The following is a 27,567-nucleotide window of genomic DNA, read 5'->3' as shown; positions in this document are numbered from 1 at the left end:
CAAATTGGCCCATCAGTAGGAAAATATATACATTTTATTTTTTTTTAAGATTTATTAGAGAGCGAGCATGAGTGGGAGGGGCAGAGGGAGAGAGAATCTCAAGCAGACTCCGTGCTGAGCACAGAGCCTCATGCCAGGGCTCAATCCCAAGACCCTGAGATCATAACCTGTGCTGAAACCAAGCGGTGGATGCTCAACCAACTGCACCACCAAGAAGCCCCAATATGTACATTTTAATTTAATGTATATGTGTCTCTATAATATAAAGGCCACATTTGGTTTTGGCAAAAAATAAATAGCTTCTGCTTCCCAAAAATGTATAGTCTAGTAAGGAAGAGTAGACATGAACAGAGGTCACTATAATAAGTAGAGTAAGGCAGGGACAGAGTCCTGTAGGGCTTCATGAGGGGAAGCTCACATCCTGTTGAGAAGATCAGAGCAGGCCTCATGGAGGAGGTGATATTAGAAATGAGCTTCAAAGGGTCAAATTTCCCAGATGCATAGATGCAGGAAAGGTGATGCAGCTGGGGAGCAGCATGAACAGTTGCCTCAAGACTAAAGCATGCTGTGCTCAGGAAAGAGAGTAATCTGTTGGTCTGGAGGATAGGTAGGTGGATGACAGTGGCAAGAGATGAGGTTTAAAAGGTAGGTAGGCAACTATAACAGAAGGAACCTAAATGCTAAGCTGAAAAGTTTAGATTCAGTTGCAGAGAACTGGGAAACCTTTTTAACTGGAGAGAGACTGATGGGAACCACTGGGAACTTCTGTGCACAGGTTAAAATAATGAGTTTCTAAATGATAATCATGGTGGTAGGAATGGAATGGGGGAAATACAGTTGAAAGAAATTACAGAGACAGTATTTATACAACTAGATGACGATGATGATTATGGTGGTTGGGCCTGGTTGTGTTGATAAAAAGAAATGGAAGTCACATTGAAGCTTAGAGATTTAAGCATAGAGAGAAAAAGAAATAAAGATGTGAGGGGCGCCGCGGTGACTCTGTTGGTTAAAGATCTGATTCTTGATTTTGGCTCAGGTCATGATCTCAGGGTTGTGAGATTGAGCCCCAGGTAGGGCACTGCACTGGGCATGGAGCCTGCTTGAGATTCTCTCTCCCTCTCCCTCTGTTTGTCCCCTCTCCCTCTCTAGGAAGGAAGGAAAGGAAGGAGAGAAGGAGAAAGGGAAAGAGAGATATGTGGGAAGGAGAAAATGGTTTGTAATAGAAGATAATGAGCTTGGTTTCATTCAAACCAACAGTTCATTGATTTTGCAGTGTGTGACCCCAAAACGGGATGCCCTGATTGGGTTTTTAGAGAGAGAGAGAGAGAGAAATCAATCAGTCTGCAGATTGGGACTGAAGAGACTTGCACATCATCTGTAGTTGAAATGGTGGGAGTAGACTGTCGCAGGGGAAGCACGAAAGAGAGATAGATGGAGAGTGTGAGAAAGAAATGTTAGAATCTTCTTGAATCCCTAAAGAAGGAGAAAGAGTGCTTTAAGCACAGCAGAGTGATATGGAAGACTTTAGGCTGGAGAGTGGAGTATCTGGGGTGAAAATATAACTGCCACTTACTAGCTTTGCAAATTTAGGCAAGTTACTAAAACTTCCCTAGCCTAAGTTTGTGTGTGTGTGTGTGTGTGTATGTGTGTGTGTGTGTGTGTGTGTGTGTGTGTGTGTGTGTGTGTGTGTGTGTTAAGTAGAGATAACAATAGTATGTACTTCACAGAGTTGTTGTAAGGCTTAAATGAAATAATCCATGGAAAACGTAAATTAGCACAGTGCCAGAAATGTAGTAAGCCTGCAATCATGATAGTTGTCATTGTTTGTGATCTTTACAAGAATATTAGGGCATTTGAAATGGGAAGACTGATAAGTAGATTCTTTAGGGATCTCAAAGCCCTTTATAAGTTTTCATGTCTAAAAGGTGGTTAGAAAGGACTGTTTGTGGCCTCTACTCAGCAGTAAAAGATAAAGGTATTATAGGTGATCATGGGAGGTGGTGAGAGTGGTCATGATGAATAAGGGTAGGTGGTGGCAGGTGACAATGGTGGATGATGGTGGGATGATAATAGTGGGTAGTGGTTGGTGATGATATTGTTTGGGGGATATGATGGTTGAGTAGTGGTCATAGCAGGTTTTGGGGGTGATTGAAGTGGGTGGTGGTTAGTGATGAGAAGTGTGGTGATAGTTGTGTGGGTAGTGATGAGTGACAATGGGCTGGTCATAGTGGGTGTTGGTGAGATGTGATGGTTGTGGGGTGGATTGTCATAGTGGGGTGTGGGGGTGACTGTGGTGGGTGGTAGTGAGTGATGATGGAGTTGGTGAGGATGGTGGTGGTGAAGATAGCAGCTAACCCTTATTGAGCACTCACCATGTGCCAGGCACTGTTCAAAGCACTTTTGGACGTATTAACTCACATAATACAAAAATCCAATGAGAGAGGTACAGCTATCTTCTTCATCTTACAGAGAAAGAGACCCAGTTGCTTAGAGGGGTTAAGTACCTTGCCCAGAATCACACAGCTAGTAGGATGTAAAGCCAGGATTTGAACTGGAGCAGTTTGGCCCCAGAGGCCAAACATTACTCACACCATTGTACAGTATTGTCCTGGTAGTACAGTCTTTCTAATGAATGAACAAAGAGAAAACAGCATTTTCTCCTTTGAGCTGTTCAAAAATTGCAGCATTATTTAATTACTGCTTGGTATTAATTTTTTTTAATTTTTAAAAGCCAAATCAAAAGCTCTTCTATATCAAAATAATAAAGTTAGAAAATTCTTTCTAACATTATTTTACTAGTCTCTCTTAATGTTTGTATTAAATCTTCTTAAACAAGATTTGTCTTGAAAAGAAACTTCTTAAAGCATATAATTTGCTCCACTTTTTTTTATTAGCTTGCTCAGAAGCCTTGGTTTGTGTTTTACTCTGGCAGTAATGAAGCTGAGAAGCTTCTATTTACCCAGCAGTTGTAAACTTTATAACCAGTCTAGACACAGATGTGTCTGGGTGTCTGACTAATCCCTTCCTAATGTAGATTCCAAGGAGAAAGATTTCTTACCAATCCACAAGAAAAAGGGAAAAATTATTCTGTGATTCCTTTGAGTCCTTGGAGTATTTTAGTGATATCTTTCTCCGGCTATAAACTTAGTTGTGAGGGACACAATATTCCTAGCTTTGCTGAATCTGTTTTCCTAGGCAGATTTGTCATCAGTGGCCATACGTTGGGTATCCATTAGGTGACATGTGAAGTGTATATGACAGGCTGTGAGATGTGAGAAGAGACATGCTCTAAAAACCCTGAAGGCATAAGTCAAAGCCGGAAACAGAGGAAACCTAAGTGGAATTATGAGAAACGTACATGGAATAATTACTAAAAACGCTGTAACTGACTATACCTATCTACATAGTGACATGTGTGACTGGTGACATGCCAAAAACGACAGTCCTTGTTGGAATCTGGTAGAGTGAATCTAGGAATACCTGGGGGGAAAGGTAAGTGTTGAATAACACATCTTGAAGAAACAAAGGGACATAGTTTAACAGAGTAGTGTGGTCAGAGCCTACTGATTGGCCCTTGATCTAGGAGACGTGAATCTTTTAGGATATATCAGTTTTATCTCAGTAAAGGTGGGGAAAAAATTTTAGGGTCAAAGGCACAAAATAGCTTGGTACCTTTGAAGGGCACAGTAGATACAGATGCTTAAAAGAATCAGCCGGTCATTTCCATCCATGTATTTATGTTATCAGAGTGAGAAAGGATGTAATAACCACTCTTAAGTGTGATTGGTACTGAAGACTAGGGATGGTTAGGATTAAAATGTGTGAAACATTGTTCTTATTCTCACATTTACAATATAGTTGGAAAGATTTGGCAAACTTTTGAAAAATTGACCAACAGTAAAAGATTTAAATAACAGTTTAAGACAATTATAAACAACATCACAGTGTTGTACTCAAGAGACACTTCAGGGCGCCTGGGTGGCTCAGTTGGTTAAGCGACTGCCTTCGGCTCAGGTCATGATCCTGGAGTCCCGGGATCGAGTCCCACATCGGGCTCCCGGCTCAGCGGGGAGCCTGCTTCTCCCTCTGACATTCTCCCCTCTCATGCTGTTTCTCTCTCTCTCTCTCAAATAAATAAATAAATAAAATCTTTAAAAAAAAAAAAAAAGACACTTCAGGCTATCGTGGTGAGAGAAGATAGAATATGAGGTGCAATTGAGATATGGCTAGTGGGGGTTGGGTACTTAATGTCTGAGTTACAACATCTCACCAATTATAAGGCTTGGGAAATATCTTCTCCGCCACCTTCCTCCTTCTCCCAATGGACCTTCTTGAATCCCTATGCCTGAGAAGGAGAAGGAAATTGGTCATTGGGGTCAAGATGGGCTTATAGTGACAAAGACAAGAAAATGTGACTCCATCTGTTAAAACTCAAAGTGAGACCGTAAAAACTCAAAGTGAGACCATAAAAACCCAGAGATAGTCAAAACAACACAAGTAATAGAAAATTGTTGAACACTGCATCAGAAACTAATGATGTACTATATGCTGGCTAACTGAACATAATAAAAAAAAAAAAAGAAAGAAAATAAATTACTCAAAATAAATAAGCCAATGGCAAATGAATACCTAGAACACCAAAATGAGGAAATCTGGCTGGGGTGAAAAGCTGTGTGGCCTTGTTATTTTCATGCTAAGTAAATTATTCAGCATTTCTCCTCCACTGCTGCCTGTGGGATTCCAGCAGTGCTGATGGCTGAGCATTTTAGCATGAGCCCAAATGTGCTGAATCCATATGTACATGGGCTCTTCATCAATCTTTGTATTGATAACAATGGCAAATGAAGCCTGGTACCTACATAATATTGTGGATTTTAACTGAAACAGTAAAGCAGGGCAAAAGCTGCTTCATCAACATTATTCCCCCAAAGTGACAGTATTATGATCCTGATACTCACCACAAATTGATTTTCATCAAGTCAGTGAGAATGTCCCTATTTAACAGGTGGGTTCTATTCTATTAGAGCACACCTCAACTCTGACTCCAGGTTTCAGGCTCACTCAAGTTTTATTTAACACATTTCATGAAAAAGCGATATGGATCCAAACTCTAGATACATGGGCAACATTTTAGCATGATTCTGGAATTAAATACTAGCCTCCAGAATTTCTGGACTACTATACCAGTCCATCCTGCAAGATTTTCATTCAGTCCCTTAGCTTTAAATTCCACATGTTTGCTAATGATCCCCTAAATATACATTCCCATCCTTTTTCTCTTCCCTGAGCCCCAGACTTGTGTAACCTGCTACCTACTTGATATTTCTACTTGAACGTTGGCTAGGCATTTCAAATTTTGTAGATCTTAAGGCTTAATTTGTGTATCTGCCCCAGACTTGTTCTCTTAGCTTCCCCATGTCCCTAGCTAGCACTACTGACTTTGCAGATACTCAAAAATCTTAGGTGGCATCCTCCATTCAGACTTTTTCCTTATCCCCACATTCAATCCACTTAAAATTCTGTAGGCTCAATGTCTAAAATTTACCTGGAATCCATCAGCTTGGATTTCTCTCCATCTCCACTGGCCACATCCTACTCCAAACCATCATTATCTTCCACCTGGACCACTGGAGCTGCATAGGAACTAATTCCCTCTCAGCCTGTGTTAATTGACCTCTGCTGCATAACAAAAAGCTTTATAGTCTCAATGGCATAGAATAATAAGCATTTATTTCTTGCTCACATATCTGCAAGATATTTGGGAAGCTCTGCTGCAGGTAAATAGACCTGTTCCACTCATCTCATTCTGGGGTCCAGGCTTGCCTGTCTTCTACACTGCTTGTCCACTGGGCCAAAGAATCAGTGACTAATGAGTAATGTGAGTAATGTGAGCTTAATGAATGGTTGATTTAATAACCAAACAATTCCTCATTTGCTCTCTGTGCTGCCATAGTAGTTTACTGACCTATGCCCAGCTCCTTCCTCCATAGGTTAGAAAGCCCTAAGGAAGAGATCATAGGTCTCAACCACTTGGAATGACTTGGTTCATGCAAGTTGCCAACCACCATATCAAAGTTGGCACTTACCAGAAAAAGATACTGGATCCTGGCCATCACCCCTGCATTATAATTCTGTAAATTTGGATACTCTGTATGCCTTTATGTTAGGCCTCCAGTGCTCTTTCTTACTGCACTAGGACTTGATTGGGGATTATGTTCTTTTCCTTAAGACTAATTGAAATCTGAGGAAATGGACAGCCCAGGCTCTTGTAAACAAAGACTGATAGTTGATCTGGTAATGCGGTAATGGATAGTCACCCTCAACTTTCCATCCTGTCGTTTCAAATCTCTGCCTTGAGTCTCAATGGAGTCTATTCATTTATTCAAAAAACTTTTTGAATGCCTATGATGTGTCAGATGGTAACAAGATGCTTGAGCGTATAGGGTTAGATAATGCGAACATAGGCCCTGTTCTTATTAAATAGACAGTCTGGCGAGAAAAACAGACACAGATACAAACCATTCATTGTGCTTGTTTTCAATGATTAAAGGAAGAGTACAGGGTGTTTGAGAAGACCATATCCTCTAGGGCTTCCAAGGATGAAGTGGAGCTACGTAGGTCAAGGGTTTATGTGAAGGTAATGGGAAGGAAGAAGTCATTCCAGGCAAAGGAACTTGAAGCAAGGACTGTAGTTAGAATATAGAGAGTAAGAAAATTGATGGACTGAAAGTAAAATCATTGCATCATGACTAATTGTCCCTGTGGTGAGAATGACTGCTTCAGGGTAAAACAGGGAGAATCATTGCCATTTTCATCCAACTTACCAGGAATGTTGAAAGAAGATAGTAACGTGAAGCCAGTGTTGAGAGCCTTTGAAGAAAGGCACCGAGAATACTCACACTCTTACTATAAGCTCATTATTCATTTTGGAACTCAACCAAAAACATTATTGTAAGCCCTGGGGCAAAACTAGTTTACCTCAGATCTCTTTCTCCCTTGAAAAATGCCCTCAAGGTCAGTATTTAGCTTCCCCATAGTGGATTTGTTTGGCAGTCCATCTTGCCGAGCTACAGGTAATTAGGAAGAAAATGTTCTCTCTCTCCCCTAATTATGCCATCTTCTCTACTTCTCTACTTTGTGCAGCCTTTGGAAAATTCTCTTTCTTGGCCCTCTCTCCATTTAGCAGCAATGGTTGCACTCCAGGTCCTTCCTCTTGCAGAGTTCATTCTGCATCCCCCACAGATGTCCACAATTCAGTAATCAAAGGCTTCCTGGGTCAGTTGTAGCAGCTCACCCGATTAGCTTAGATCTGAAGACCTGAGATTTAGGTAAAATAAGGTTAATTTGGCAAATGAATTTCAATAGCAAACTCAGTAGAGAACTCAGTTTTTCAAATTCTTTTGCACATTATGGTCCATGTCCCATCAAACTCCATGATACTGATCACTGTGGGAAGAGCTAGGTTGATGGCAGCATACTGGTAAAGACCATGGCTGACCCACAAAGTGTTTCCATCCTGAGAACTGAAAGAATCACAGTATGATGTTTAAATAAGTTTGAATAACAGGTTTGGGGGTTTTTGTCCATTTTTGGCACTTAAAATTTCCAAGTTTTAGCTTCATTATTATAATGAGAAATGACAACTGGGAGCGTGGATGTAAGTTTTAGAGGCCAACAACATTTGAAAGTAATGAACTGTGAGTTATATCCATAAGTAAGATTATTTACTCTCAAATATGTTGATTGTCCTGGTGCTTTTCTTTAAGTGTCCCTCCTGTGATTAAATTAAGTCAAGTATAAATGCTAGGTTTGACTGGTGGTTGACTAATATAGGAAAGCATGGCCCTAGGGCTTAGTGTCGTTGTTTTATCTTCCACAAATTGTAGAACATTACTCAACCTCTCCTTGGTTTCTCTCCTTCATTGATTCTTTCCACCATATCATCACTATGATTATTTTAGCCTTTTTGCGTCTCCTGAGAATTTTCTTCACGTGGATTCTGGTTTAATAAAAATAAATTCTGTTCTATATATTAGATGAAACTTGGAGAAGAGCTTCTTTATAAAAATTTTAGTCTTTTAAAGGATTGAGCTATAAGACAGTGAATGCATGCCAATGGGCTGTTTAAATTCAGTTGAATGAAAACTTTTCTGAATCTACTTACACAGTTCTAAAACTCACATGGTATATATTTATAATCTTGAATTTTACTTGCAATGCAGGCAGTTGGGTGATAGAAAAGGATGTCAGTAGGCCAAGCTCAAGGCCAGGACTACAGCTGTGATGTAGGGTAGGCTCTCCAGAGCTGTGAGTCACATCGCGTATGTTCAAGTATGAGAGTGAGTTCATGTGAGAGCTGAGTGTAAGCTGATTTCAAGCACTGGGGCAGCAGGCTCAGCCCCTCTGATTCTCTGGACATGACAGGAGAAATTTCTGCATATGGGGGTAGACTAATAGACTCACTCTAAAAAGCTAGAAGATGCATGAGTACCTCAATAGGGCAAACAAGACCCAGGGAGACGGTGCAGCATGCATGCTTCTTACAGAGTGATTTGCTGAAAAGCTGGTAGAGAAGCCAGGGTTTCTGGGTTCCCATTCTAATGCTCTACTCACCCACTTCTAAGTTGATTCATAAAAGTTTTCATGAGACAGAGCTTAACTCCTGTGATAGTTTTAAAATGCGTCTATAAATTCTTCAGTAGCATCTCCCTCCAAAAGATAGATTTGTCTCCCTTGGAGTGTGAGCTGGACTCAGTGAGTCACTTCTAATGAATAGGATATGGCAGAAGTGACGGTATGCAACAAGGTTGTAAAAGGCATCGCCTTATTCTCTCGGATCATTTGCTCTGTGGGAAGCCAGCTGGCATGTGGTGAGAACACTCAGGCAGCCCCATGGAGAGGTCACATGGTGAGGAACTGAAGCCTCCTGCCAACAGCTGTGTGTGTGTTTGTGTGTGTGTGTGCGTGCGTGCGCGCGCGCGCGCAAACGCGCACGGAAGCCAATACTCCATGGCCAGTCAAGCCTTCGTAAGACTGCGGTGCTGGTCGACATTTTGACAGCATCCTCGTGGGAGAGCCCATGCTTAGTCACTCCCAAATTCCTGACCTACAGAAACTATGAGATAATAAATGGCTCTTGTGTTAGCCTGCTAAGATGTGAAGTCATTTTAGGCAAGAATAAATAATTCAGCAGTATGTCAAGAAGCAACCTCTGTTAGAGAGCTCAATCCTCCAAGGATATCTGACGATCTTGTAGAAAAAAATTTTCGTCAGCCTTCATCCGATACACAACATCAAAAAAGTCTTTTCTCAGAGTCTTAGCCCAGGGATAAATTCTCAACACAAATTAAGATTTCATGTGAGGCAGAAAATGTATTTCATGAAGTTGTTTGAACAAGCTGTAGAATTGCTTTTGGTGACAAGAATTTTCTCTGAGAGCCACTGGCTCCCCCTCCCTAAGTGTTCCAGCTCCACCGCTTCATCACTGCTTTGGGAAATGAGCCCCGTCTTAGCTGTCCATGTTCTTCCAAAGAGAAAATACCAGCAGAATACAATTCTCCAACCTTCAGCTTCCCAGAGAGAGAACTTAGGAATAACGAGGACAACTTTACCAAGTAGATTATTTGGATCAATAATGTCAGAAACGCCCTAATGTCCATCCACATAAACTTGGTTGTTCTAAGGTACGTGTTTAGACTCTGAGAATGCATTTGGGGGGCTAACGTGTTGTTTCCTTAGATCTTAATTGAGGCACATCAGCTTGAGTTACCATTTTGCCTCTTAGGGAAGGAAGGAGATAGGTTTTCACAGTCTCTCGTGAAGTTAACAAAGATGTCAAGTTCTTTGTCCTCTAAGTCACTTGTGACTGAATCAGTAATCTGGGGAAGACTCAGTAGTGCATTTTTTGCTTTCTGAGGATCTAAATGTAGTGAAATAATCACAGCACAAAATCCTGAACTTAAAAGTAAGATTCTGTTTTATAATGGTTAATCTTAATACTTCAAAAACAGATTTGGACCTAATTTATCAAAGCTTACCTTTCTCTCTACCAGTTTTACCTCCTAATTTTACAAATGAGTGACAAGCTCAAGCCAGTACTGTTCTCCCAACCTCGTCAATTTAGAAATAAACCCCGAGGTTGTCCTTTCCAATAAAAAGGAAATAACGCCCCTTTTCTTTAGGCGAAAGTGTGGAAGAAAATGCTAGTGTCGTGGTCAAGCTGCTCATCAGACGCCCGGAGTGCTTCGGCCCAGCCCTTCGAGGTGAAGGAGGAAACGGTCTATTGGCAGCCATGCAGGGCGCCATTAAGATCTCTGAGAACCCAGCCCTCGACCTCCCCTCTCAGGGATACAAGAGAGAAGTGTAAGTGAATGGAATTGCCTTGTGGCGCTGATATAGTTGGTGAGCTCCCAAAGATGGTCAGTACCTGGATTATTAAGGAAGTGTCAGTAACTTCCCCCCTGGTGGGGAAAGCACAGGTTCTTTATAGTTGTACTTAAAACATTTTAAATCACTTTGTCAAGCACATTGCTGTCCTGACTCTCCCAGTAAACCTAGTGATCAGGATCACCTTCACCGCTTTGCATTTCTCCTATTCCACTCCTACACCAACGGGCAGATCGAGACACCTGCAAGCTTTTTCAGCCACCACTACACCTCCGCATGGCATCACTACAGGAGGAAGCTGCCAAGGCCAAAGGCTGGACTGACCAAGGTTACGGCCACAGTCTCACTTCAGCCCATTCCATTCAGAATTTAAACCTCAGTGCCTCCTTTCTTAACTCGCTTTTAAAAAGGGGTAGTACCCTCCACTTTCCCTTCTGAAAGTGTTTTGATTTGATTCCTTAGGTAAAAAAGAGAATGCAGGATGTGGAAAATCACAGCATCAATAATCCCAGTATTTAAAGGTTCAGGATGTAGTTGGTGTATCATGCCCAGCTCCCTTTCCTTTATCATAGCCTCTAGATTAGACCCCAGAATCTAGAGAATAGGTATGACCCAATGGGGGTAATTCTCTAGCCAGTTGGGAGGTTTTTTGGTTATTCATTCTGGTAGGTGATCTGGTAGAACTAGAAAGAACCCAAAATGTAATCTGCCCCACCTTCCTCACGTTGCATGAAAAAAAAACGAGGCTGGGGTCATACAGCTTGTTAGGAACAGATCCAAGGCATGGACTTACCCCTCCTGACTCCACGTCCAGTATGCTTTCCATGTACATTCAAGAAGGGAAATGGAATGAATGGTTGGTAGGAGCTTTGGGGATTACTGTGCCATTCCATGGGTATGTATGGTCTGCAAGATCAGCTCATGCCAGTACTTAGGCCTTAAAGTTCAGGGGATCATAGGAATTCCATGGACAAATATTTGGGTCCTTTGAGCTTACTGAGTAAAACCACCTCATTGGGAGAGAAGGTGTCCTGGGAAAAGGATGTGTGATGCTCAGGATGAGGAGAGAGTTTCCAGGTCAAGCAGCTCATGTCTAATAACATGGCCACACCTGCCAGCCTTCCTCACACCTCCCCCATGTTGGTTCTCTCTCCGCAGCTTGGAGGACAATGAAGATGAAGAGATCGTGCACATGGGCAACGCAATTATGTCTTTTTATTCAGCTCTTATAGATCTCCTGGGCCGCTGTGCGCCTGAAATGCATGTGAGTTCCCAGAGGGCAACTTTGAAGGGCTTGAGTGAGGAGCACTGGAGAGTCCCTGAACGTAATTTCTTCTTCAATCTCTGGCATTTGCTAACACCCCTTTCTCTCAGTCCTTTCAGCTAACATCAAAAGTCGTTTCCATCTCTTGTAGCTGATTCTGCAGCCTTCTAAAGAAATGACTCCTGAGCAAATCCCTGTGTGTGTGATTTCTCTGTGGTGCTAGTTGGGCACATTCCCCACATATTCTGTTTCAGAAGCCCCTAAAAATTATGTTTCCATATCCTTCTATATGGTCAGAATGTGGACCAACTTGATTCTTGACTGTGGCCATTGGGACACTCCACATGGAAAATCCTCTTTTCCCAATGCCCATGGTGTGAGACACCAGAAAGGCAGTCTCTTCCCATGGTTCACGTTTGATTATTTTCCAGAGATAAGCTTTGCGAGGATCTGGAAAAAGATGGTTCGTTGTTTATGGGATGCCTTCTCAGGGCTCCAGTTTTAACCTAAAAAGTTATGTTCTTCCTCTTCCCTTTTTCACCTCTGCTCGGGGCAGAGAGAGAGAGTGACCTCATTTCACAGAAGGCCCCATGTCATAAGTGAGGGAGGAAATAATTGCTTTTTATATCAAAACAGAAAAGATTTAACAATTTTTAATTACAAAATACTAGAAGTATTTTGTACTTCTAGTACTAGATAGATCTAGTACTACTATCTAGTACTAGATAATTCTTTAAAAGAACTGATTTGCTCATTCGAGGCTCTGGTGCCTGCCTGCCTCTTTCTGCCCTGCTCACTGCATTTGGATTATTCCAAGGTATCCCCCAAAAAGTGCTTACAGTGCAGATTGGGTTGATATAAACAGTGGTATCTGGTATTGATGAGATTGTGTATTTGGTCATTGACAAGTTAACACTCGATATGTTGTATTTTTTTAAGTACTAATGAAAGAACCCATTCAAGTAGTGGCTTTCAAACTTCTTAATGAAAAAAATTGTTTTAGGTATAGTAAGAAATAATAATTTCCATTGCTACCTAGTATACATATATTCCAGAAGCAAAATTTACCCTTACTACAGACACCTCACTCTAATATTTGCTATTCTATACTAATATACTTCATGCTTTTTGATACAAGTCACAACCCACTAATTTGATTTTACACCCACTAATTGGTCATGACCTATGGGTTAGGACACTGCACTACAGCATCCACTCTTAACTTTCTTCCAGTAGGTCATGGGCTTGCCTAAAACACAATCTAGCCCAGTCTAGCCTCCTTAATCTCATGTGTTTAGGGAGACTATTACAATATGGAAGAATCTATGTTAAAAGTACTGTGGATAGAAGGAAGTCTAAATCTTGATAGGGGAGCCTGATCAGAATTCTTAACTGAAGATTCTGGTTCCTACTATGTGATAAACCACCCTTATCCACAAGGCCCATCTTTACATTTCTACGCCTTTAAACAAATAAAGGAAGCTTGAAAGGGAGCAAGGGAAATAGTAGGGTGTTCTGCAGTCTGGGAACAGGATGGGGCAGGTGTCAGCTCCCCTGATCACCTGTCATCACTTCAGAAAGCAGGTGACACAGTTGGCTTATTCTCAGGAAGACACCCTCATGAGACCCCTAAGCCATTAGAGCCCCATCTGTGAAGGAGGTGCTTCCTTCCTTCCCGCCCCTCTGCTTCAGCATTTTACACATACCCCTTCCCAGCACCCCTCCCTTGGGCCCCTACTCTGTAAGTGGTGGTGGGAGGGTAGATGCCATCATCACTGACAGCATCCCTTATACCCACAGGAATGAGAGGTGGCAGCTAGGGTGAGCGCATAGGTAGTTTTCCCCTGAGGCCTCCAAGAGCCATCTTCCAGCACACCATCCAGCTGACCGGGGCAGATTCCCTCCTGACCTCATAACAGTTCATTTTTCAGCTGAGAGCCTGTGGCCAGAAGTGTACCCGCTGCCTCGATGTTCCCCATGTTCGGGAGGATATGCACCTGTTCACGCTGGTTGGCCCCTTCCTGGTAGAATGCATCAGGTTGTCCATCTCGGGATAACTCCACTGAGACGCTCACATCCTCCATGACATCCTCGAAATTCCTCTCGTCCTCGAAATTCCACCCCCAGCCCAAGCATTAATCAGACTTTTAGGAAATGAAATTCATCAGTCGTTTCTATATTTCACTGAATTCTAAAGTCGCAAATTGTGGCCACAGTGTCAACACCTCCGTCATGGCCACAGAGAGCTCCCGGGATTGCAGTGACTCTGAGAAACCCCAGCAGCCCCCACATTTACTGCAGAGACTTGATCCCATAACTGCCTGACCATTGTAATCCCAGCAAAGGAATCAAGTGACCTCCTTGGTCAGGGTTATGCCCTCAGTAGCACCTCTTGTGGGAAATCGGGAGAAAGCTCCCCTTTTGCCCCATGACCCTAAGCGTCTGTGGCAGTTAGGGAAGTGTACAAGCATACCCGGCCTTAAGAACAAGGTTGCTGCCAGTGGTTTGGACATGGGGTGGGGAAACGGTATGGAAGCCTCCTTAATCTCATTCTCCAACCCTGCGTTGCAGCTTATCCAGACAGGAAAGGGGGAAGCCATCCGAATCAGGTCAATCCTGCGCTCCCTCGTCCCGACGGAGGACCTGGTCGGTATCATCAGCATCCCCTTGAAGCTGCCCTCCCTGAACAAAGGTAAGAGAAGCAGCCGAAGGCTGAGTCGTGCCAGGCTCCCACTTGCAGGGCAGGCAGCACTGGGGAAGGTCTTGCTCTTTTTCTGGCAGTCGGGAGTTCTCTCCTCCTGGCTCCAGCTGGCTGCTCTCTCCACTGCTTCCCTGTGTCCAAGGCCCCTGTACCCTACACCCAGTGGATAGGGCCATTCTAGACCTCACAGTCCTCTGGACACTCTAACCCTCTGGAAGGAGGCTGATGGAATGGGACAAATGAAAGCTCTCACCTCAGTCCTCCTTCTCCTTTGCCTCAGTGTCCCCAGATTGTGCAGCCAGGTGGGGAAGCAGATGGATAGGGCCTGACTTAGGCTCCCTTCTTGCCACAGTCCCATGGAGCTCCTGGCCATGGATATAAAGGTATCTCCCCCCCATCCCAGTGCTACTTGGATGATTGATTTCGCATCAGTCAGTGTTAGCTTTGCAAAACTTAATCTTTCCCCAAAGCATTCTGTTTCTCCAGTTCCCTCCCCCTGCTATATAGACAGGTTCTTCCTGGCAGGTAGAGGAATTGAAAAGACAACATGACTCTGACTGTTACGGTGTTTCCCAAACTGGTGTTCCAAGGAAAGTTTTTGTAGAAAATACTAATTGATGTATCTGTTAAGTTTGGAGTCAAGTAAGTTTGGGAAATGCTTTGGAGTGTATCACATTTTTTCCAGCTTTATTGAGATGCAATTGATATATAACATGTATGTTTAAGGTGTACAGTGTGATGATTTTGTACATACGTGTGTGTGTGTAGCAGATGTTTACCACAATAAATTTAGTTAACACATCCTTGACATTACGTAATTACCTATTTTCCTGTTATATTGAGAACATTTCAGCTCTTTAACAGAAACTTTCAAGGATACAATACTGTTAACTGTGGTCACCATGCTGTACATTAGGTCCCTGGACTTACTCATCTTTTTTTTTCTCTTTAAATTTTTTATTGTTATGTTAATCACCATATATTACATCATTAGTTTTTGATGTAGTGTTCCACAATTCATTGTGCAAAATGCCCAGTGCTCCACGCAGAATGTGCCCTCTTTAATATCCATCATCAGGCTAACCCATCCCCCACCCCCCTCCCCTCTAGAACCCTCAGTTTGTTTTTCAGAGTCCATCATCTCTCATGGTTCGTCTCCCCCTCTGATTTCCCCCCCTTCATTCTTCCCCTCCTGCTATCTTCTTTTTTTTTTCTTAACATATATTGCATTATTTGTTTCAGATGTACAGATCTGAAATTCAACAGTCTTGCACAATTCACAGCGCTCACCCTCCCCCATGTCTGTCACCCAGCCACCCCCTCCCTCCCAACCCCCCCACCACTCCAGCAACCCTCAGTTTGTTTCCTGAGATGAAGAATTCCTCATATCAGTGAGGTCATATGATACCTGTCTTTCTCGGATTGACTTACTTGACTCAGCATAATACCCTCCAGTTCCATCCACGTCGTTGCAAATGGCAAGATCTCATTCCTTTTGATGGCTGCATAATATTCCATTGTGTATATATACCACCTCTTCTTTATCCATTCATCTGTCGATGGACATCTTGGCTCTTTCCACAGTTTGGCTATTGTGGACGTTGCTGCTATAAACATTGGGGTGCACGTACCCCTTCAGATCCCTACATTTGTATCTTTGAGGTAAATACCCAGTAGTGCAATTGCTGGATCGTATGGTAGCTCTATTTTCAACTTTTTGAGGAACCTCCATACTGTTTTCCAGAGGGGTTGCACCAGCTTGCATTCCCACCAACAGTGTAGGAGGGTTCCCCTTTCTCCGCATCCCCGCCAACATCTGTCATTTCCTGATTTGTTAATTTTAGCCATTCTGACTGGTGTGAGGTGGTATCTCATTGAGGTTTTGATTTGGATTTCCCTGATGCTGAGCAATGTGGAGCACTTTTTCATGTGTCTGTTGGCCATTTGGATGTCTTCTTTGGAAAAATGTCTGTTCATATCTTCTGCCCATTTCTTGACTGGATTATTTGTTCTTTGGGTGTTGAGTTTGATAAGTTCTTTATAGATTTTGGATACTAGCCCTTTATCTGATATGTCATTTGCAAATATCTTCTCCCATTCTGTCGGTTGTCTTTTGGTTTTGTGGACTGTTTCTGTTGCTGTGCAAAAGCTTTTTATCTTGATGAAATCCCAATAGTTCATTTTTGCCTTTGCTTCCCTTGCCTTTGGCAATGTTTGTGGGAAGAAGTTGCTGCGGCTGAGGTCGAAGAGGTTGCTGCCAGTGTTCTCCTTTACGATTTTGATGGACTCCTGTCTCACATCTAGGTCTTTCAACCATTTGGAGTCTATTTTTGTGTGTGGTGTAAGGAAATGGTCCAGTTTCATTCTTCTGCATGTGGCTGTCCAATTTTCCCAACGCCATTTGTTGAAGAGACTGTCTTTTTTCCATTGGACATTCTTCCCTGCTTTGTCGAAGATTAGTTGACCATAGAGTTGAGGGTCCATTTCTGGGCTCTCGATTCTGTTCCATTGATCTATGTGTCTGTTTTTGTGCCAGTACCATACTGTCTTGATGATGACAGCTTTGTAATAGAGCTGGAAGTCCGGAATTGTGATGCCACCAGCTTTGCTTTTCTTTTTCAACATTCCTCTGGCTATTCGGAGTCTCTTCTGGTTCCATACAAATTTTAGGATTATTTGTTCCATTTCTTTAAAAAAAGTGGATGGTATTTTGATGGGGATTGCAGTGAATGTGTAGATTGCTCTAGGTAGCATTGACATCTTCACAATGTTTGTTCTTCCAATCCATGACCATGGAACGTTTTTCCAATTCTTTGTGTCTTCCTCAATTTCTTTCATGAGTATTTTATAGTTTTCTGAGTACAGATCCTTTGCCTCTTTGGTTAGATTTATTCCTAGGTATCTAATGGTTTTGGGTGCCATTGTAAATGGGATTGACTCCTTAATTTCTCTCTCTTCTGTCTTGTTGTTGGTGAATAGGAATGGCACTGATTTCTGTGCATTGATTTTATATCCTGCCACTTTACTGAATTCCTGTATGAGTTCTAGCAGTTTTGGGGTGGAGTCTTTTGGATTTTCCACAGAAAGTATCATATCATCTGCAAAGAGTGAGAGTTTGACTTCCTCCTTGCCAATTTGGATGCCTTTGATTTCTTTTTGTTGTCTGATTGCTGTGCCTAGGACTTCAAATACTATGTTGAATAGCAGTGGTGATAGTGGACCTCCGTGCCGTATTCCTGACCTTAGGGGGAGAGCTCTCAGCTTTTCCCCATTGAGAATGATATTCGCTGTAGGTTTTTCATAGATGGCTTTTATGATATTGAGGTATGTACCCTCTATCCCTATACTGGGAAGAGTTTTGATCAAGAAAGGATGCTGTACTTTGTCACATGCTTTCTCTGCATCTGTTGAGAGGATCATATGATTCTTGTTCTTTCTCTTGTTAATGTATTGTATCACGTTGATTGATTTGCGGATGTTGAACCAACCTTGCAGCCCAGGGATAAATCCCACTTGGTCATGGTGAATAATCCTTTTAATGTACTGTTGGTTCCTATTGGCTAGTATTTTGGTGAGAATTTTTGCATCCATGTTCATCAAGGATATTGGTCTGTAATTCTCCTTTTTGATGGGGTCTTTGTCTGGTTTGGGGATCAAGGCAATGTGGCCTCATAAAATGAGTTTGGAAGTTTTCCTTCCATTTCTATTTTTTGGAACAGTTTCAGGAGAATAGGTATTAATTCTTCTTTAAATGTTTGGTAGAATTCCCCTGGGAAGCCATCTGCCCCGGGCTTTTGTTTGTTGGGAGATTTTTGATGACTGCTTCAATTTCCTTAGTGATTATAGGTCTGTTTAGGTTTTCTATTTCTTCCTGGTTCAGTTTTGGTAGTTGATAAATCTCTAGGAATGCAACCATTTCTTCCAGGTTATCTGATTTGCTGGCATAGAGTTGCTCATAATATGTTCTTATAATTGTTTGTATTTCTTTGGTGCTGCTTGTGATCTCTTTCATTCATGATTTTGTTGATTGGGGTCATTTCTCTTTTCTTTTTGATAAGTCTGGCCAGGGGTTTATCAATCTTGTTAATTCCTTCAAAGAACCAACTCCTAGTTTCGTTGATCTGTTCTACTGTTCTTTTGGTTTCTATTTCATTGATTTCTGCTCTGATCTTTATTATTTCTCTTCTCCTGCTGGGTTTAGGCTGTGTTTGCTGTTTTTTTCTCTAGCTCCTTTAGGTGTAGGGTTAGGTTGTGTATTTGAGACCTTTCTTGTTTCTTGAGAAAGGCTTGTATTCCTATATACTTTCCTCTCAGGACTGCCTTTGCTGTATCCCAAAGATTTTGAACAGTTGTGTTTTCATTTTCATTGGTTTCCATGAATTTTTTTAATTCTTCTTTAGTTTCCTGGTTGACCCATTCATTCTTTAGTAGGATGCTCTTTAGCCTTCATGTATTTGAGTTCTTTCTGACTTTCCTCTTGTGATTGAGTTCTAGTTTCAAAGCACTGTGGTCTGAAAATATGCAGGGAATGCTCCCAATCTTTTGGTAGTGGTTGAGACCTGATTTGTGACCTAGGATGTGATCTATTCTGGAGAATGTTCCATGGGCACTAGAGAAGAATGTATTCCGTTGCTTTGGGATGGAATGTTCTGAATATGTCTGTGAAGTCCATTTGGTCCAGTGTGTCATTTAAAGTCTTTATTTCCTTGTTGATCTTTTGCTTAGATGATCTGTCCATTTCAGTCAGGGGGGTGTTGAAGTCCCCCACTATTATTGTATTGTTGTCAATGTGTTTCTTTGCTTTTGTTATTAATTGCCTTATATGATTGGCTGCTCCCATGTTCAGGGCATAGATATTTACAATTGTTAGATCTTCTTGTTGGATAGACCTTTTAAGTAGGATATAGGGTCCTTCCTCATCTCTTATTACAGTCTTTGTTTTAAAATCTAATTTGTCTGTTATAAGGATTGCCACCCCAGCTTTCTTTTGGTGTCCATTAGCTTGGTAAATGGTTTTCCACCCCCTCACTTTCAATGTGGGGGTGTCTTTGGGTCTAAAATGAGTCTCTTGCAGACAGCATATCGATGGGTCTTGTTTTTTAATCCAATCTGATAGCCTGTGTCTTTTGATTGGGGCATTTAGCCCATTTACATTCAGAGTAACTATTGAAAGATATGAATTTAGTGCTATTGTATTGCCTGTAAGGTGACTGTTACTGTATGTTGTCTGTGTTCCTTTCTGATCTATGCTGCTTTTAGGCTCTCTCTTTGCTTAGAGGACCCCTTTCAATATTTCTTGGAGGGCTGGTTTCGTGTTTGCAAATTCCTTTAGTTTTTGTTTGTTCTGGAAGCTTTTTATCTCTCCTTCTATTTTCAATGACAGCCTAGCTGGATATAGTATTCTTAGCTGCATATTTTTCTCGTTTAGTGCTCTGAAGATATCATGCCAGTCCTTTCTGGCCTGCCAGGTCTCTGTGGATAGGTCTGTTGCCAATCTAATGTTTCTTCCATTGTAAGTTACATATCTCTTCTCCCAAGCTGCTTTCAGGGTTTTCTCTTTGTCTCTGAGACTCTGTAAGTTTTACTCTTAGATGTCGGGGTGTTGACCTATTTTTATTGATTTTGAGAGGGGTTCTCTGTGCCTCCTGGATTTTGATGCCTGTTTCCTTCCCCACATTAGGGAAGTTCTCTGCTATTATTTGCTCCAATATACCTTCTGCCCCTCCCTCTCTTTCTTCTTCTTCTGGGATCCCAATTATTCTAATGTTGTTTCGTCTTATCGTATCACTTATCTCTCGAATTCTGCCCTCGTGATCCAGTAGTTTATCTCTCTTTTTCTCAGCTTCTTTATTTTCCATCATTTAGTCTTCTATATCACTGATTCTGTCTTCTGTCTCATTTATCCTAGCAGTTAGTGCCCCCGTTTTTGATTGCACCTCATTAATAGCCTTTTTGAGTTTGACTTGGTTAGATTTTAGTTCTTTTATTTCTCTGGAAAGGGTTTCTCTAATAACTTCCATGCTTTTTTCAAGCCCAGCTAGTATCTTTAAAGTCAATATTCTGAACTCTAGGTCCGACATCACACTAATGTCCGTATTGAGTTGGTCCCTGGCAGATGGTACTACCTCTTGTTCTTTTTGTTGAGGTGATTTTTTTCATCTTGTCATTTTGTCCAGAGGAGAATAGATGAATGAGAGAATAAAATGCTAACAGGTTAACAACATCCCCAGAAAATATATGCTAATCATATCAGAAAAGACCTGAAACCAGGGGAAAAGAAAGGGAAAGAAAGAAAAACGAGAAAAAAGAAAAGAAAAAGAAAAAACAGAACAAAACAAAAAAAACAGAATATGATCAAATATGATCAGGTTTGTGCATAGATCAGTGCCACACACTAGATTTTGGGTGTATTTTGGTCTGTTAGAAGAAAGTGCTTCCTAAAATTTTAAAGAAAGAAAGACTTATATATGTACAAAATAATGGTTAGTATGATGAAGGGATGGAATATGACTGTAAAGATGAAAATTATAAAAAATTTTAAAAAGAATTGATAAGATATTTGAAAAAAGAAAGAAGAGGATAAAAAAAGGAAAGAAAGAAAGAAAAAAAAGGAGAGAATGTGATCAGATAGGAGACTAGAACAAAGCCATACACTAGAGATTTAGGGTATATTTTGATATGTTAGAAGAAACTATCTCAAAATTTTAAGGAGAGAACAACATATATATATGCCAAAAATAAGGGTAACTACTATGAAGGGATAGAATATGACTCTAAAAATGAAAAATAAAAATGTTTTTTTTAAAAAAGGGATTGATAAGATGTTGGTTGAAAAAGGGAAAAAGAAAAATTCAAAAAAAAAGTTAAAAGAAATTAACTTTGAAAGACTAATGAATCATGGTAAAAAAGCCATGAATTCTATGTGCAGTATTCGCCTAGCGCTGGAGTTCTGCCGTTCTCATTGATCGGTAAACTTGGTCTTGGCTTGCTGGCTGTTATTGCTGATCTGGGGGAGGGGCCTGCTGCCGTGGTTGCCAAATGTCTTTGCCGCAGGCGGAATTGCCCCGCCCTTGTCGGTCCGGGCTAAGCAATCTGCTCGGGTTTGCTCTCAGGAGCTTTTGTTCCCTGCAAGCTTTCTGTACAGCTTTGGAGGACGAGAATGAAAATGGCGGCCTCCCAATCTCCGCCCTGGAGGAGCCGAGAACTTGGGGCCCCGCTCCTCAGTGCACCCGCAGAGAAAAGCAGCCAGTCACTCCCGTCTCCCCGGTCTCCGGCCACACTCCGTGCTCACCCGGCCTGTGACCAAGCGTTTCTGTCTCTGGCACCCGACCCCGTGTGGAGTCTCCAAACCCAGCAGATCCCTGCGGTGTGCTCCCGCGCCACTCCTTCCAGGGCAGGAAGGGGAGTCTCCCCAATCTGCCGCTTGTTGGGTCCCTGCTGGAGGAGCAGTGGCCCGACTGGGCCGCGGATCACAGTTTATGGCCACCCTGAGCTGAGACCCTGCGCTTCAGCTCCGTCTCTGCAGCCAGCTTCCCCGCTCTGATACCTGGGAGCTCTGCAGCACTCAGGCACCCCCGGTCTTTCTGTGACCCCGAGGGTCCTGAGACCACACTGTCCCGTGAGGGTTCCACCCCCCCCCCCTTAGCCACTGGAGTGACGTCCCTCAGCGGAGCCGACTTCTAAAAGTTCCGATTTTGTGCTCCGCGGCTCTATCACCTGGCGGTAGCAGCTGACAGAAGCCCCCTCCCCCGCCGTCTATCCTCCCGAATATCGCCTCAGATTCACTTCTCCGCACGTCCTACCTTCCAGAAAGTGGTCGCTTCTCTGTTCAGAGAGTTGTTGCTATTCTTTTCTTCGCTCTCCTGTTGAGTTCGTAGGTGTTCAGAATGGTTTGATCCCTATTCAGCTGAATTCCTGAGACCAGACGAAATCCAGCCCTCCTACTCCTCCTCCATCTTGCTCTGCCCCCTCCTACTCGTCTTTTAATTGAAAGTTTGTACCCTTTGACCAGCATCTGCCCATTTCCCCTACCTCCCGCAACCCCTGGTAACCAGCAGTCTACTCTGCATTTCTATAATTTCAGTGTTTTTAGATTATACATATGAGTGAGACCATACGGTATTTGTCTTTCTCCGACTTACTTCACTTAGCATAATGTTCTCAAGGTCCATCCATATTATTGCAAATGGCAAGATTTCCTTCTCTCTTATGGCTGAATAATATTCGTGTGTGTGTGTATGTGTGTGTTCATTCATTTTCTTTATCCATTCATCCGTCAGCAGACACTCAGACTGTGTCCATGTCTTGGCTCTTGTGAATAATGTTGCTGTGAACATATGGGTGTGGGTATCTCTTTAAGGTAGTGATTTCATTTCCTTTGGGTGTATACCCAGAAGTGGAATTGCTGGATCTTATGGCAGTTCTTGTTTTTATTTTTTTGAGGAATCTTCATACTGTTTTCCATAGCACCTGCATCAATTTCTCTTCCTACCAACAGTGACAAGGGGTCCCTTTCCTCCACATCCTTGCCAGCATCAACTATTTCTTGTCTTTTTGATCCTAGCCATTCTGACAGGTGTGAGGTGGTATCTCATTGTGGTTTTGATTTGTATTTCCCTGATGATGAGTGATGTTGAGCATCTTTTCATGTGTCTCTTGGCCATCTGGATGTCTTCTTTGGAAAAATGTCTATTTATGTCTTCTGCACATTTTTAATTGGATTATTTGGGGTCTTTTGCTTTTGAGTTGTATGAGTTCCTTATATATTTTGGACATTAACTCCTAGTCATATACATGGTTAGCAAATATTTTCTCCCATTCTGTAGGCTTGGGGATGACCTATTAGCTTCATGAACTTGGATGTTAAAGATCTCCTCAGTGTGGGGAAGTTCTCAACAATATTTAAATAAGCTTTCTACTTTTCCCTCTCTTCTCCTTGTGGGACTCCAGTGATGTGTAGATTGTTTCTCTTAATGGTGTCCCGTATATCCCATAGGCTTTCTTCATTCCTTTTCATTCTTTTTTTCTTTTTGTTCCTCTTACTGGATAATGTCAAATGATCTTTCCTTGAGCTCACTGATCCTTCTGCTTGGTCCAGTGTGGTGTTGAAGTGCTCTGAACAATGAATTCTTTCATTCAGTCATTGTATTCTTCAGCTGCAAAATTTATATTTGTCTTTTTATGTTTTCTACTTCATTTTCTTCTTGTGTTTTCCTGATTTCATTTAATTGCTTTCCTAAGTTCTCTTGTAGCTCTCTGAGCATCTTGAGAATAGTTATTTTGAATTCTTTGTCAGGTAATTCATGTATCTCCATTGCTTTGGAGTCAAATTACTAGAAGGTTTCTGTGTTCCTTTTGTGGTGTCCTGTTTCCCTTCTTCTTTGTGATACCTATAGCCTCACATAGATCCCTGCACACAGGAAGAAGTAGTCACCTCTTCCAGACTTAATGGACTGACTTTGATAAGGAAAGACCTTCACCTGTAGGTGAGAGCATGTTAGAGTGTGCTGTGACCCCAGGTCTAGTGGAACAGGGCACCAAATACAGGGCTGGGTGTTGGCTTCATGTCTGGGGTTGGGGGCGTGGTGTCTTGGCAGCTCAGGCCACTGGGGTCCACCACATTGAGAATTATGTGTCCTTGGCAAGTGCTGCTGGGAATCCTCGGGAGCTGCAAGGGCTGTTGGGGTCCTCAGCAGTAAGTCCACATCTAACAACTAGGAACAAGGTCAGGCAGTGGTGGTAGCTGGAGCTGGGGGTGTGTACACATTCCGCCACGGGGACCAGCTGCAGGCGCCTATGTAGTGGTGTACACCAATTGCAGACACACATGGAGTGGCAGGAACCAGGGCCAGCAGCAAGGATCAGGGTGAACTATATGGGTTCACTAGCACCTACATGGACCCTGGCTACTGGCATGCCTGCCTATGGCTGCAGGGTCTCACCATGAGTGCACAGCAGTGGAAGCCACTGACAAGACTCGGGCCAGTGGGATGCAAGTTCATAGTTGCAGGTGCTAGCTACAGAGGAGCCCAGCAGTGCAGGCCACTGACCAGAGGCAAGGCCAGTGCTGGGCCCACAAGCAGCTGGGGGGCCCTGTTATGTCAGCATGCACTCCCATGGCTGCAGGATCTCAGCCCGGGTGTGTGCATGGCAATAGAGGCCAGTGATGGAAGTCTTCCCAAGGGCACACCCAGTGCTGGGTAGCAGCTGCAAGGGTCTAGTTGACATCTTGCACTCACACAGCTGCAGAACCCAGGACTACTTGCCAGTGCAGATCCTGGGTTCTGGCAGTGAGGGAGATGGGAGTGGGAAGAGACCCAAGTGGCTGGGCATCTGCACACACAAAACCTGGGAAATCTGCCAGGGTTTCACGGTGGCTATGCTGGATGTTGGGTTCTTCCATGGCGAGAGCTGGGGTCCTGTGCTGAGCAGGTCACTGAAAACCAGAGTGACTCCCACTGCAGGGTTGATGCGGGTAGCCCCTGCCCTTCTTTCTTGTTCTGAGATGTCTCCACTTCACTGGTCTCTAGGTGGGGTGAACCTGAATGGCTGTCCTTTATGTAGTGCCCCAAAAGGCTGGAGGAGGTGATTGTTCACCCGGTTCTCCTTTCCCAGTGCACTGAACTCTTTCTAGCTGAGGAGCTCCCACTTGGCACTGAACAGTGCCCGCCTGGGATGAGGCCAGCGAAATGCATCTTTACCTTTTTATGTAGTTATTTTCGGGATTTTTGTTCTACTGTGTTGCTCAAGTTTCTCAAGTAGATTCCTGACCTCTCCCAGTGGTGTTTTTGTTCATGGATAGCTGTCTAATTGTTGATTTTTGTGGGAGACAAAGGCTGGGGTCTGACATCAGTCTCAAAAATAACGTTTATCGTGAATAACATTAAGATTATAGAGCCTTTGAAAAATATGATAAAATAAATGTTGAACTTAGTATTTCCCAAACTTTTTGAGCACAAAACATCTCATAAAAATAATGCTTCTCAAGGGCACCTGGGTGGCTTAGTCCTTTGGGTGTCCCAACTCTTGATCTCAGCTCAGAGGTCTTAATTTTAGGCTTGTGAGTTCAAGCCCTGCATTGGGACCTCCTTAAAATAAATGAATGAATGAATAAAATTAAAAATTCAAAAAAAAAATAATGTTCCTCAGAACACAAGGTATGTGGGAGAGACAAATTCAGCCTCCACCATTCAGATCCAGCTCCCCCTGGTGTCCAGGAGAGGCAAGCAGCTTCCTGTCAGGAAGGTCCCTTCCCTTCTTGCTTTTGTCCTCTGCCAGAGCCCTGCCCTGATCCCTGGGCTGAATGAGGCTCTGGGCTGGATAGCACTAAACCTTCGAGGCTCTCAGGGTAACTTCTGAGGTACCATGTGTAAATATGCTCTGCCTTAGCTCGATCGTTTAGGGGCTCTTTTTCCTCGTTTTTGATGTTAACGTAACATTAGGAGGAAGACTATTTTTCTTTTGTGTCCTGTTTCAAACTCCTGTCTTCTCCAAATCAAGCAGTTTTTATTTTCTTCATGGTATTCCTCACTTCATCTTTGAGCTCTTTTTATCAAAATAAGATTAGAATTACTGGATGATCTGTTCTCAATTTCACCTAAATCAGATAATAGTTTCCAAATACTAAGAGGATATTTATGATGGCGATGGCTACAGACAAGACACACTCTTAAATTTCATCTACCTTACATTTTCTCCCTTCCTTTCTTGTGTCTTCAGTCAACAAAGCAAAAACTCAAGCCCCGATTCCTGATATTTGCCCATTTCTGAGGTATAGGTCCTCTCACCCATGGTCCAGTGCAAGCTATCAATATGTGTCATTGAGCCATGGAGTTGAAAAGAGAATGCACATGGCACACCATTGTGTTGTATTTCCAACATGCAAATAAATGTAAATAACCTCAAGAGTATAGTTTATAGTGAGATCATTAGGAGGTGATGAGTTTTGAGTATTTCTCACCTTCCTAAATATAATTTCCTTAATTGTAAATTTTAGTTTTTAATAATGAGTATGTCTGACAAGTGGCTCAAAAAATTCCGCAGGTGTTAACAGCCAGCTTTCCCAAGTCAGTATCAGCTGGCTTCAGCACAATATTATATTCCTATTGCTTGTTAGGATAACAAAGCATAGACAGACACGCTCTGTGTTGCCTTTGAGACTGTGGAGATTGAAAAGGGGACATGACGTTCTCTTTGTGTCTTTTAGACGGGTCCGTTAGCGAGCCAGATATGGCAGCCAACTTCTGCCCTGACCACAAGGCATCCATGGTGCTGTTCTTGGATCGTGTTTATGGCATTAAGGATCAAACTTTTCTGCTCCACTTGCTAGAGGTTGGATTTTTACCCGACTTAAGAGCCTCTGCCTCTCTAGATACAGTAAGTGGCTAAAACAAGAAAAAATATTTTTCCCATCATTGTACATTGGTGACATTGGATTTCAAAGTGAATGTTTTCTATTTATTGATTACATGTTAGCAGGCTGCTTTAAAGGGTGAGAAAACAGAGGCACCAAGAAATGGAAGATCCTAATTTGTTGTGCCAGACTTAAATGTAGGTAAACTTAACCTCAAATATTCAATCCAGGTTCCTCTGTTGCAAGTTTCTTGGCTCTATCTGTTGTGGGGGCACATCCTGTGCATTGTAAGATATTTAGCACCGTCCCTGGCCTCTACCCTCTAGATATCAGTAGTACCACCTATAAAACCAATTCTAGGTATCATCAAATGTCCTCTGGGGGACAGTATCTTCCTCAGTTGAGAACCAGGGCTTATTGCTTATGAAAAAGGCTGGCTGGCAGAATTATAGGCTGGAAATACTCTTCCCACTCTCCTTCCTTAAGTTTTATGCACTGCCCATCAGGAAAGATAGTCTCCAAGTCAAGCAATTATGGGGTATTGGGCATGACAAGGTCAAGATCAGAGGCCAAGGGCAAACCCAAGTTCGAAAGTCAAGGGTGAAGAATCCAACATCAACAGACATCGAAACAGGAGGCCCCAGGAGTTATAAAGTTTAGATGCACAATGCCCCAAGTCAGGAACAGTACACCAGGAGTCCTGGGTCCAAGGAGAAAAGAATAATTCAGTCAGCATAAGTCTAAAAACATCTTGCCAGTGTAGGGTTCCTTTTAAAGAGCCAGAAGAAACATGTCTTCTTAATCAGTCATAAAGTCTCTCAAGGCTCCACCTAGTGTCCAACAGAGACAGAAGTCTGAGTT

General features: G+C 42.5%; 1 protein-coding gene across 1 annotated transcript in view; it reads left to right on the top strand.

Moving 5' to 3' along the window:
- RYR3 (ryanodine receptor 3) overlaps positions 1-27,567 on the top strand; it is a 364,573-nt gene that overhangs the window by 228,688 nt on the left and 108,318 nt on the right. Inside the window, exons 45-48 of the mRNA XM_088025080.1 lie at positions 10,185-10,365; positions 11,548-11,653; positions 14,225-14,345; positions 26,560-26,729. Of these exons, the coding sequence (XP_087881206.1) occupies positions 10,185-10,365; positions 11,548-11,653; positions 14,225-14,345; positions 26,560-26,729 (578 nt within the window). The remainder of the gene's footprint in view (positions 1-10,184; positions 10,366-11,547; positions 11,654-14,224; positions 14,346-26,559; positions 26,730-27,567) is intronic.

Source organism: Eumetopias jubatus, unplaced genomic scaffold (assembly GCF_037043125.1).
Source record: "Eumetopias jubatus isolate StellerSeaLion01/CBP00866 unplaced genomic scaffold, mEumJub1_p1.0 scaffold_7, whole genome shotgun sequence".
Taxonomy (NCBI): Eukaryota; Metazoa; Chordata; class Mammalia; order Carnivora; family Otariidae; genus Eumetopias; species Eumetopias jubatus.
Note: the sequence above shows the minus strand (reverse complement) of the source record. Positions and strands in the feature narration are given on the sequence as shown.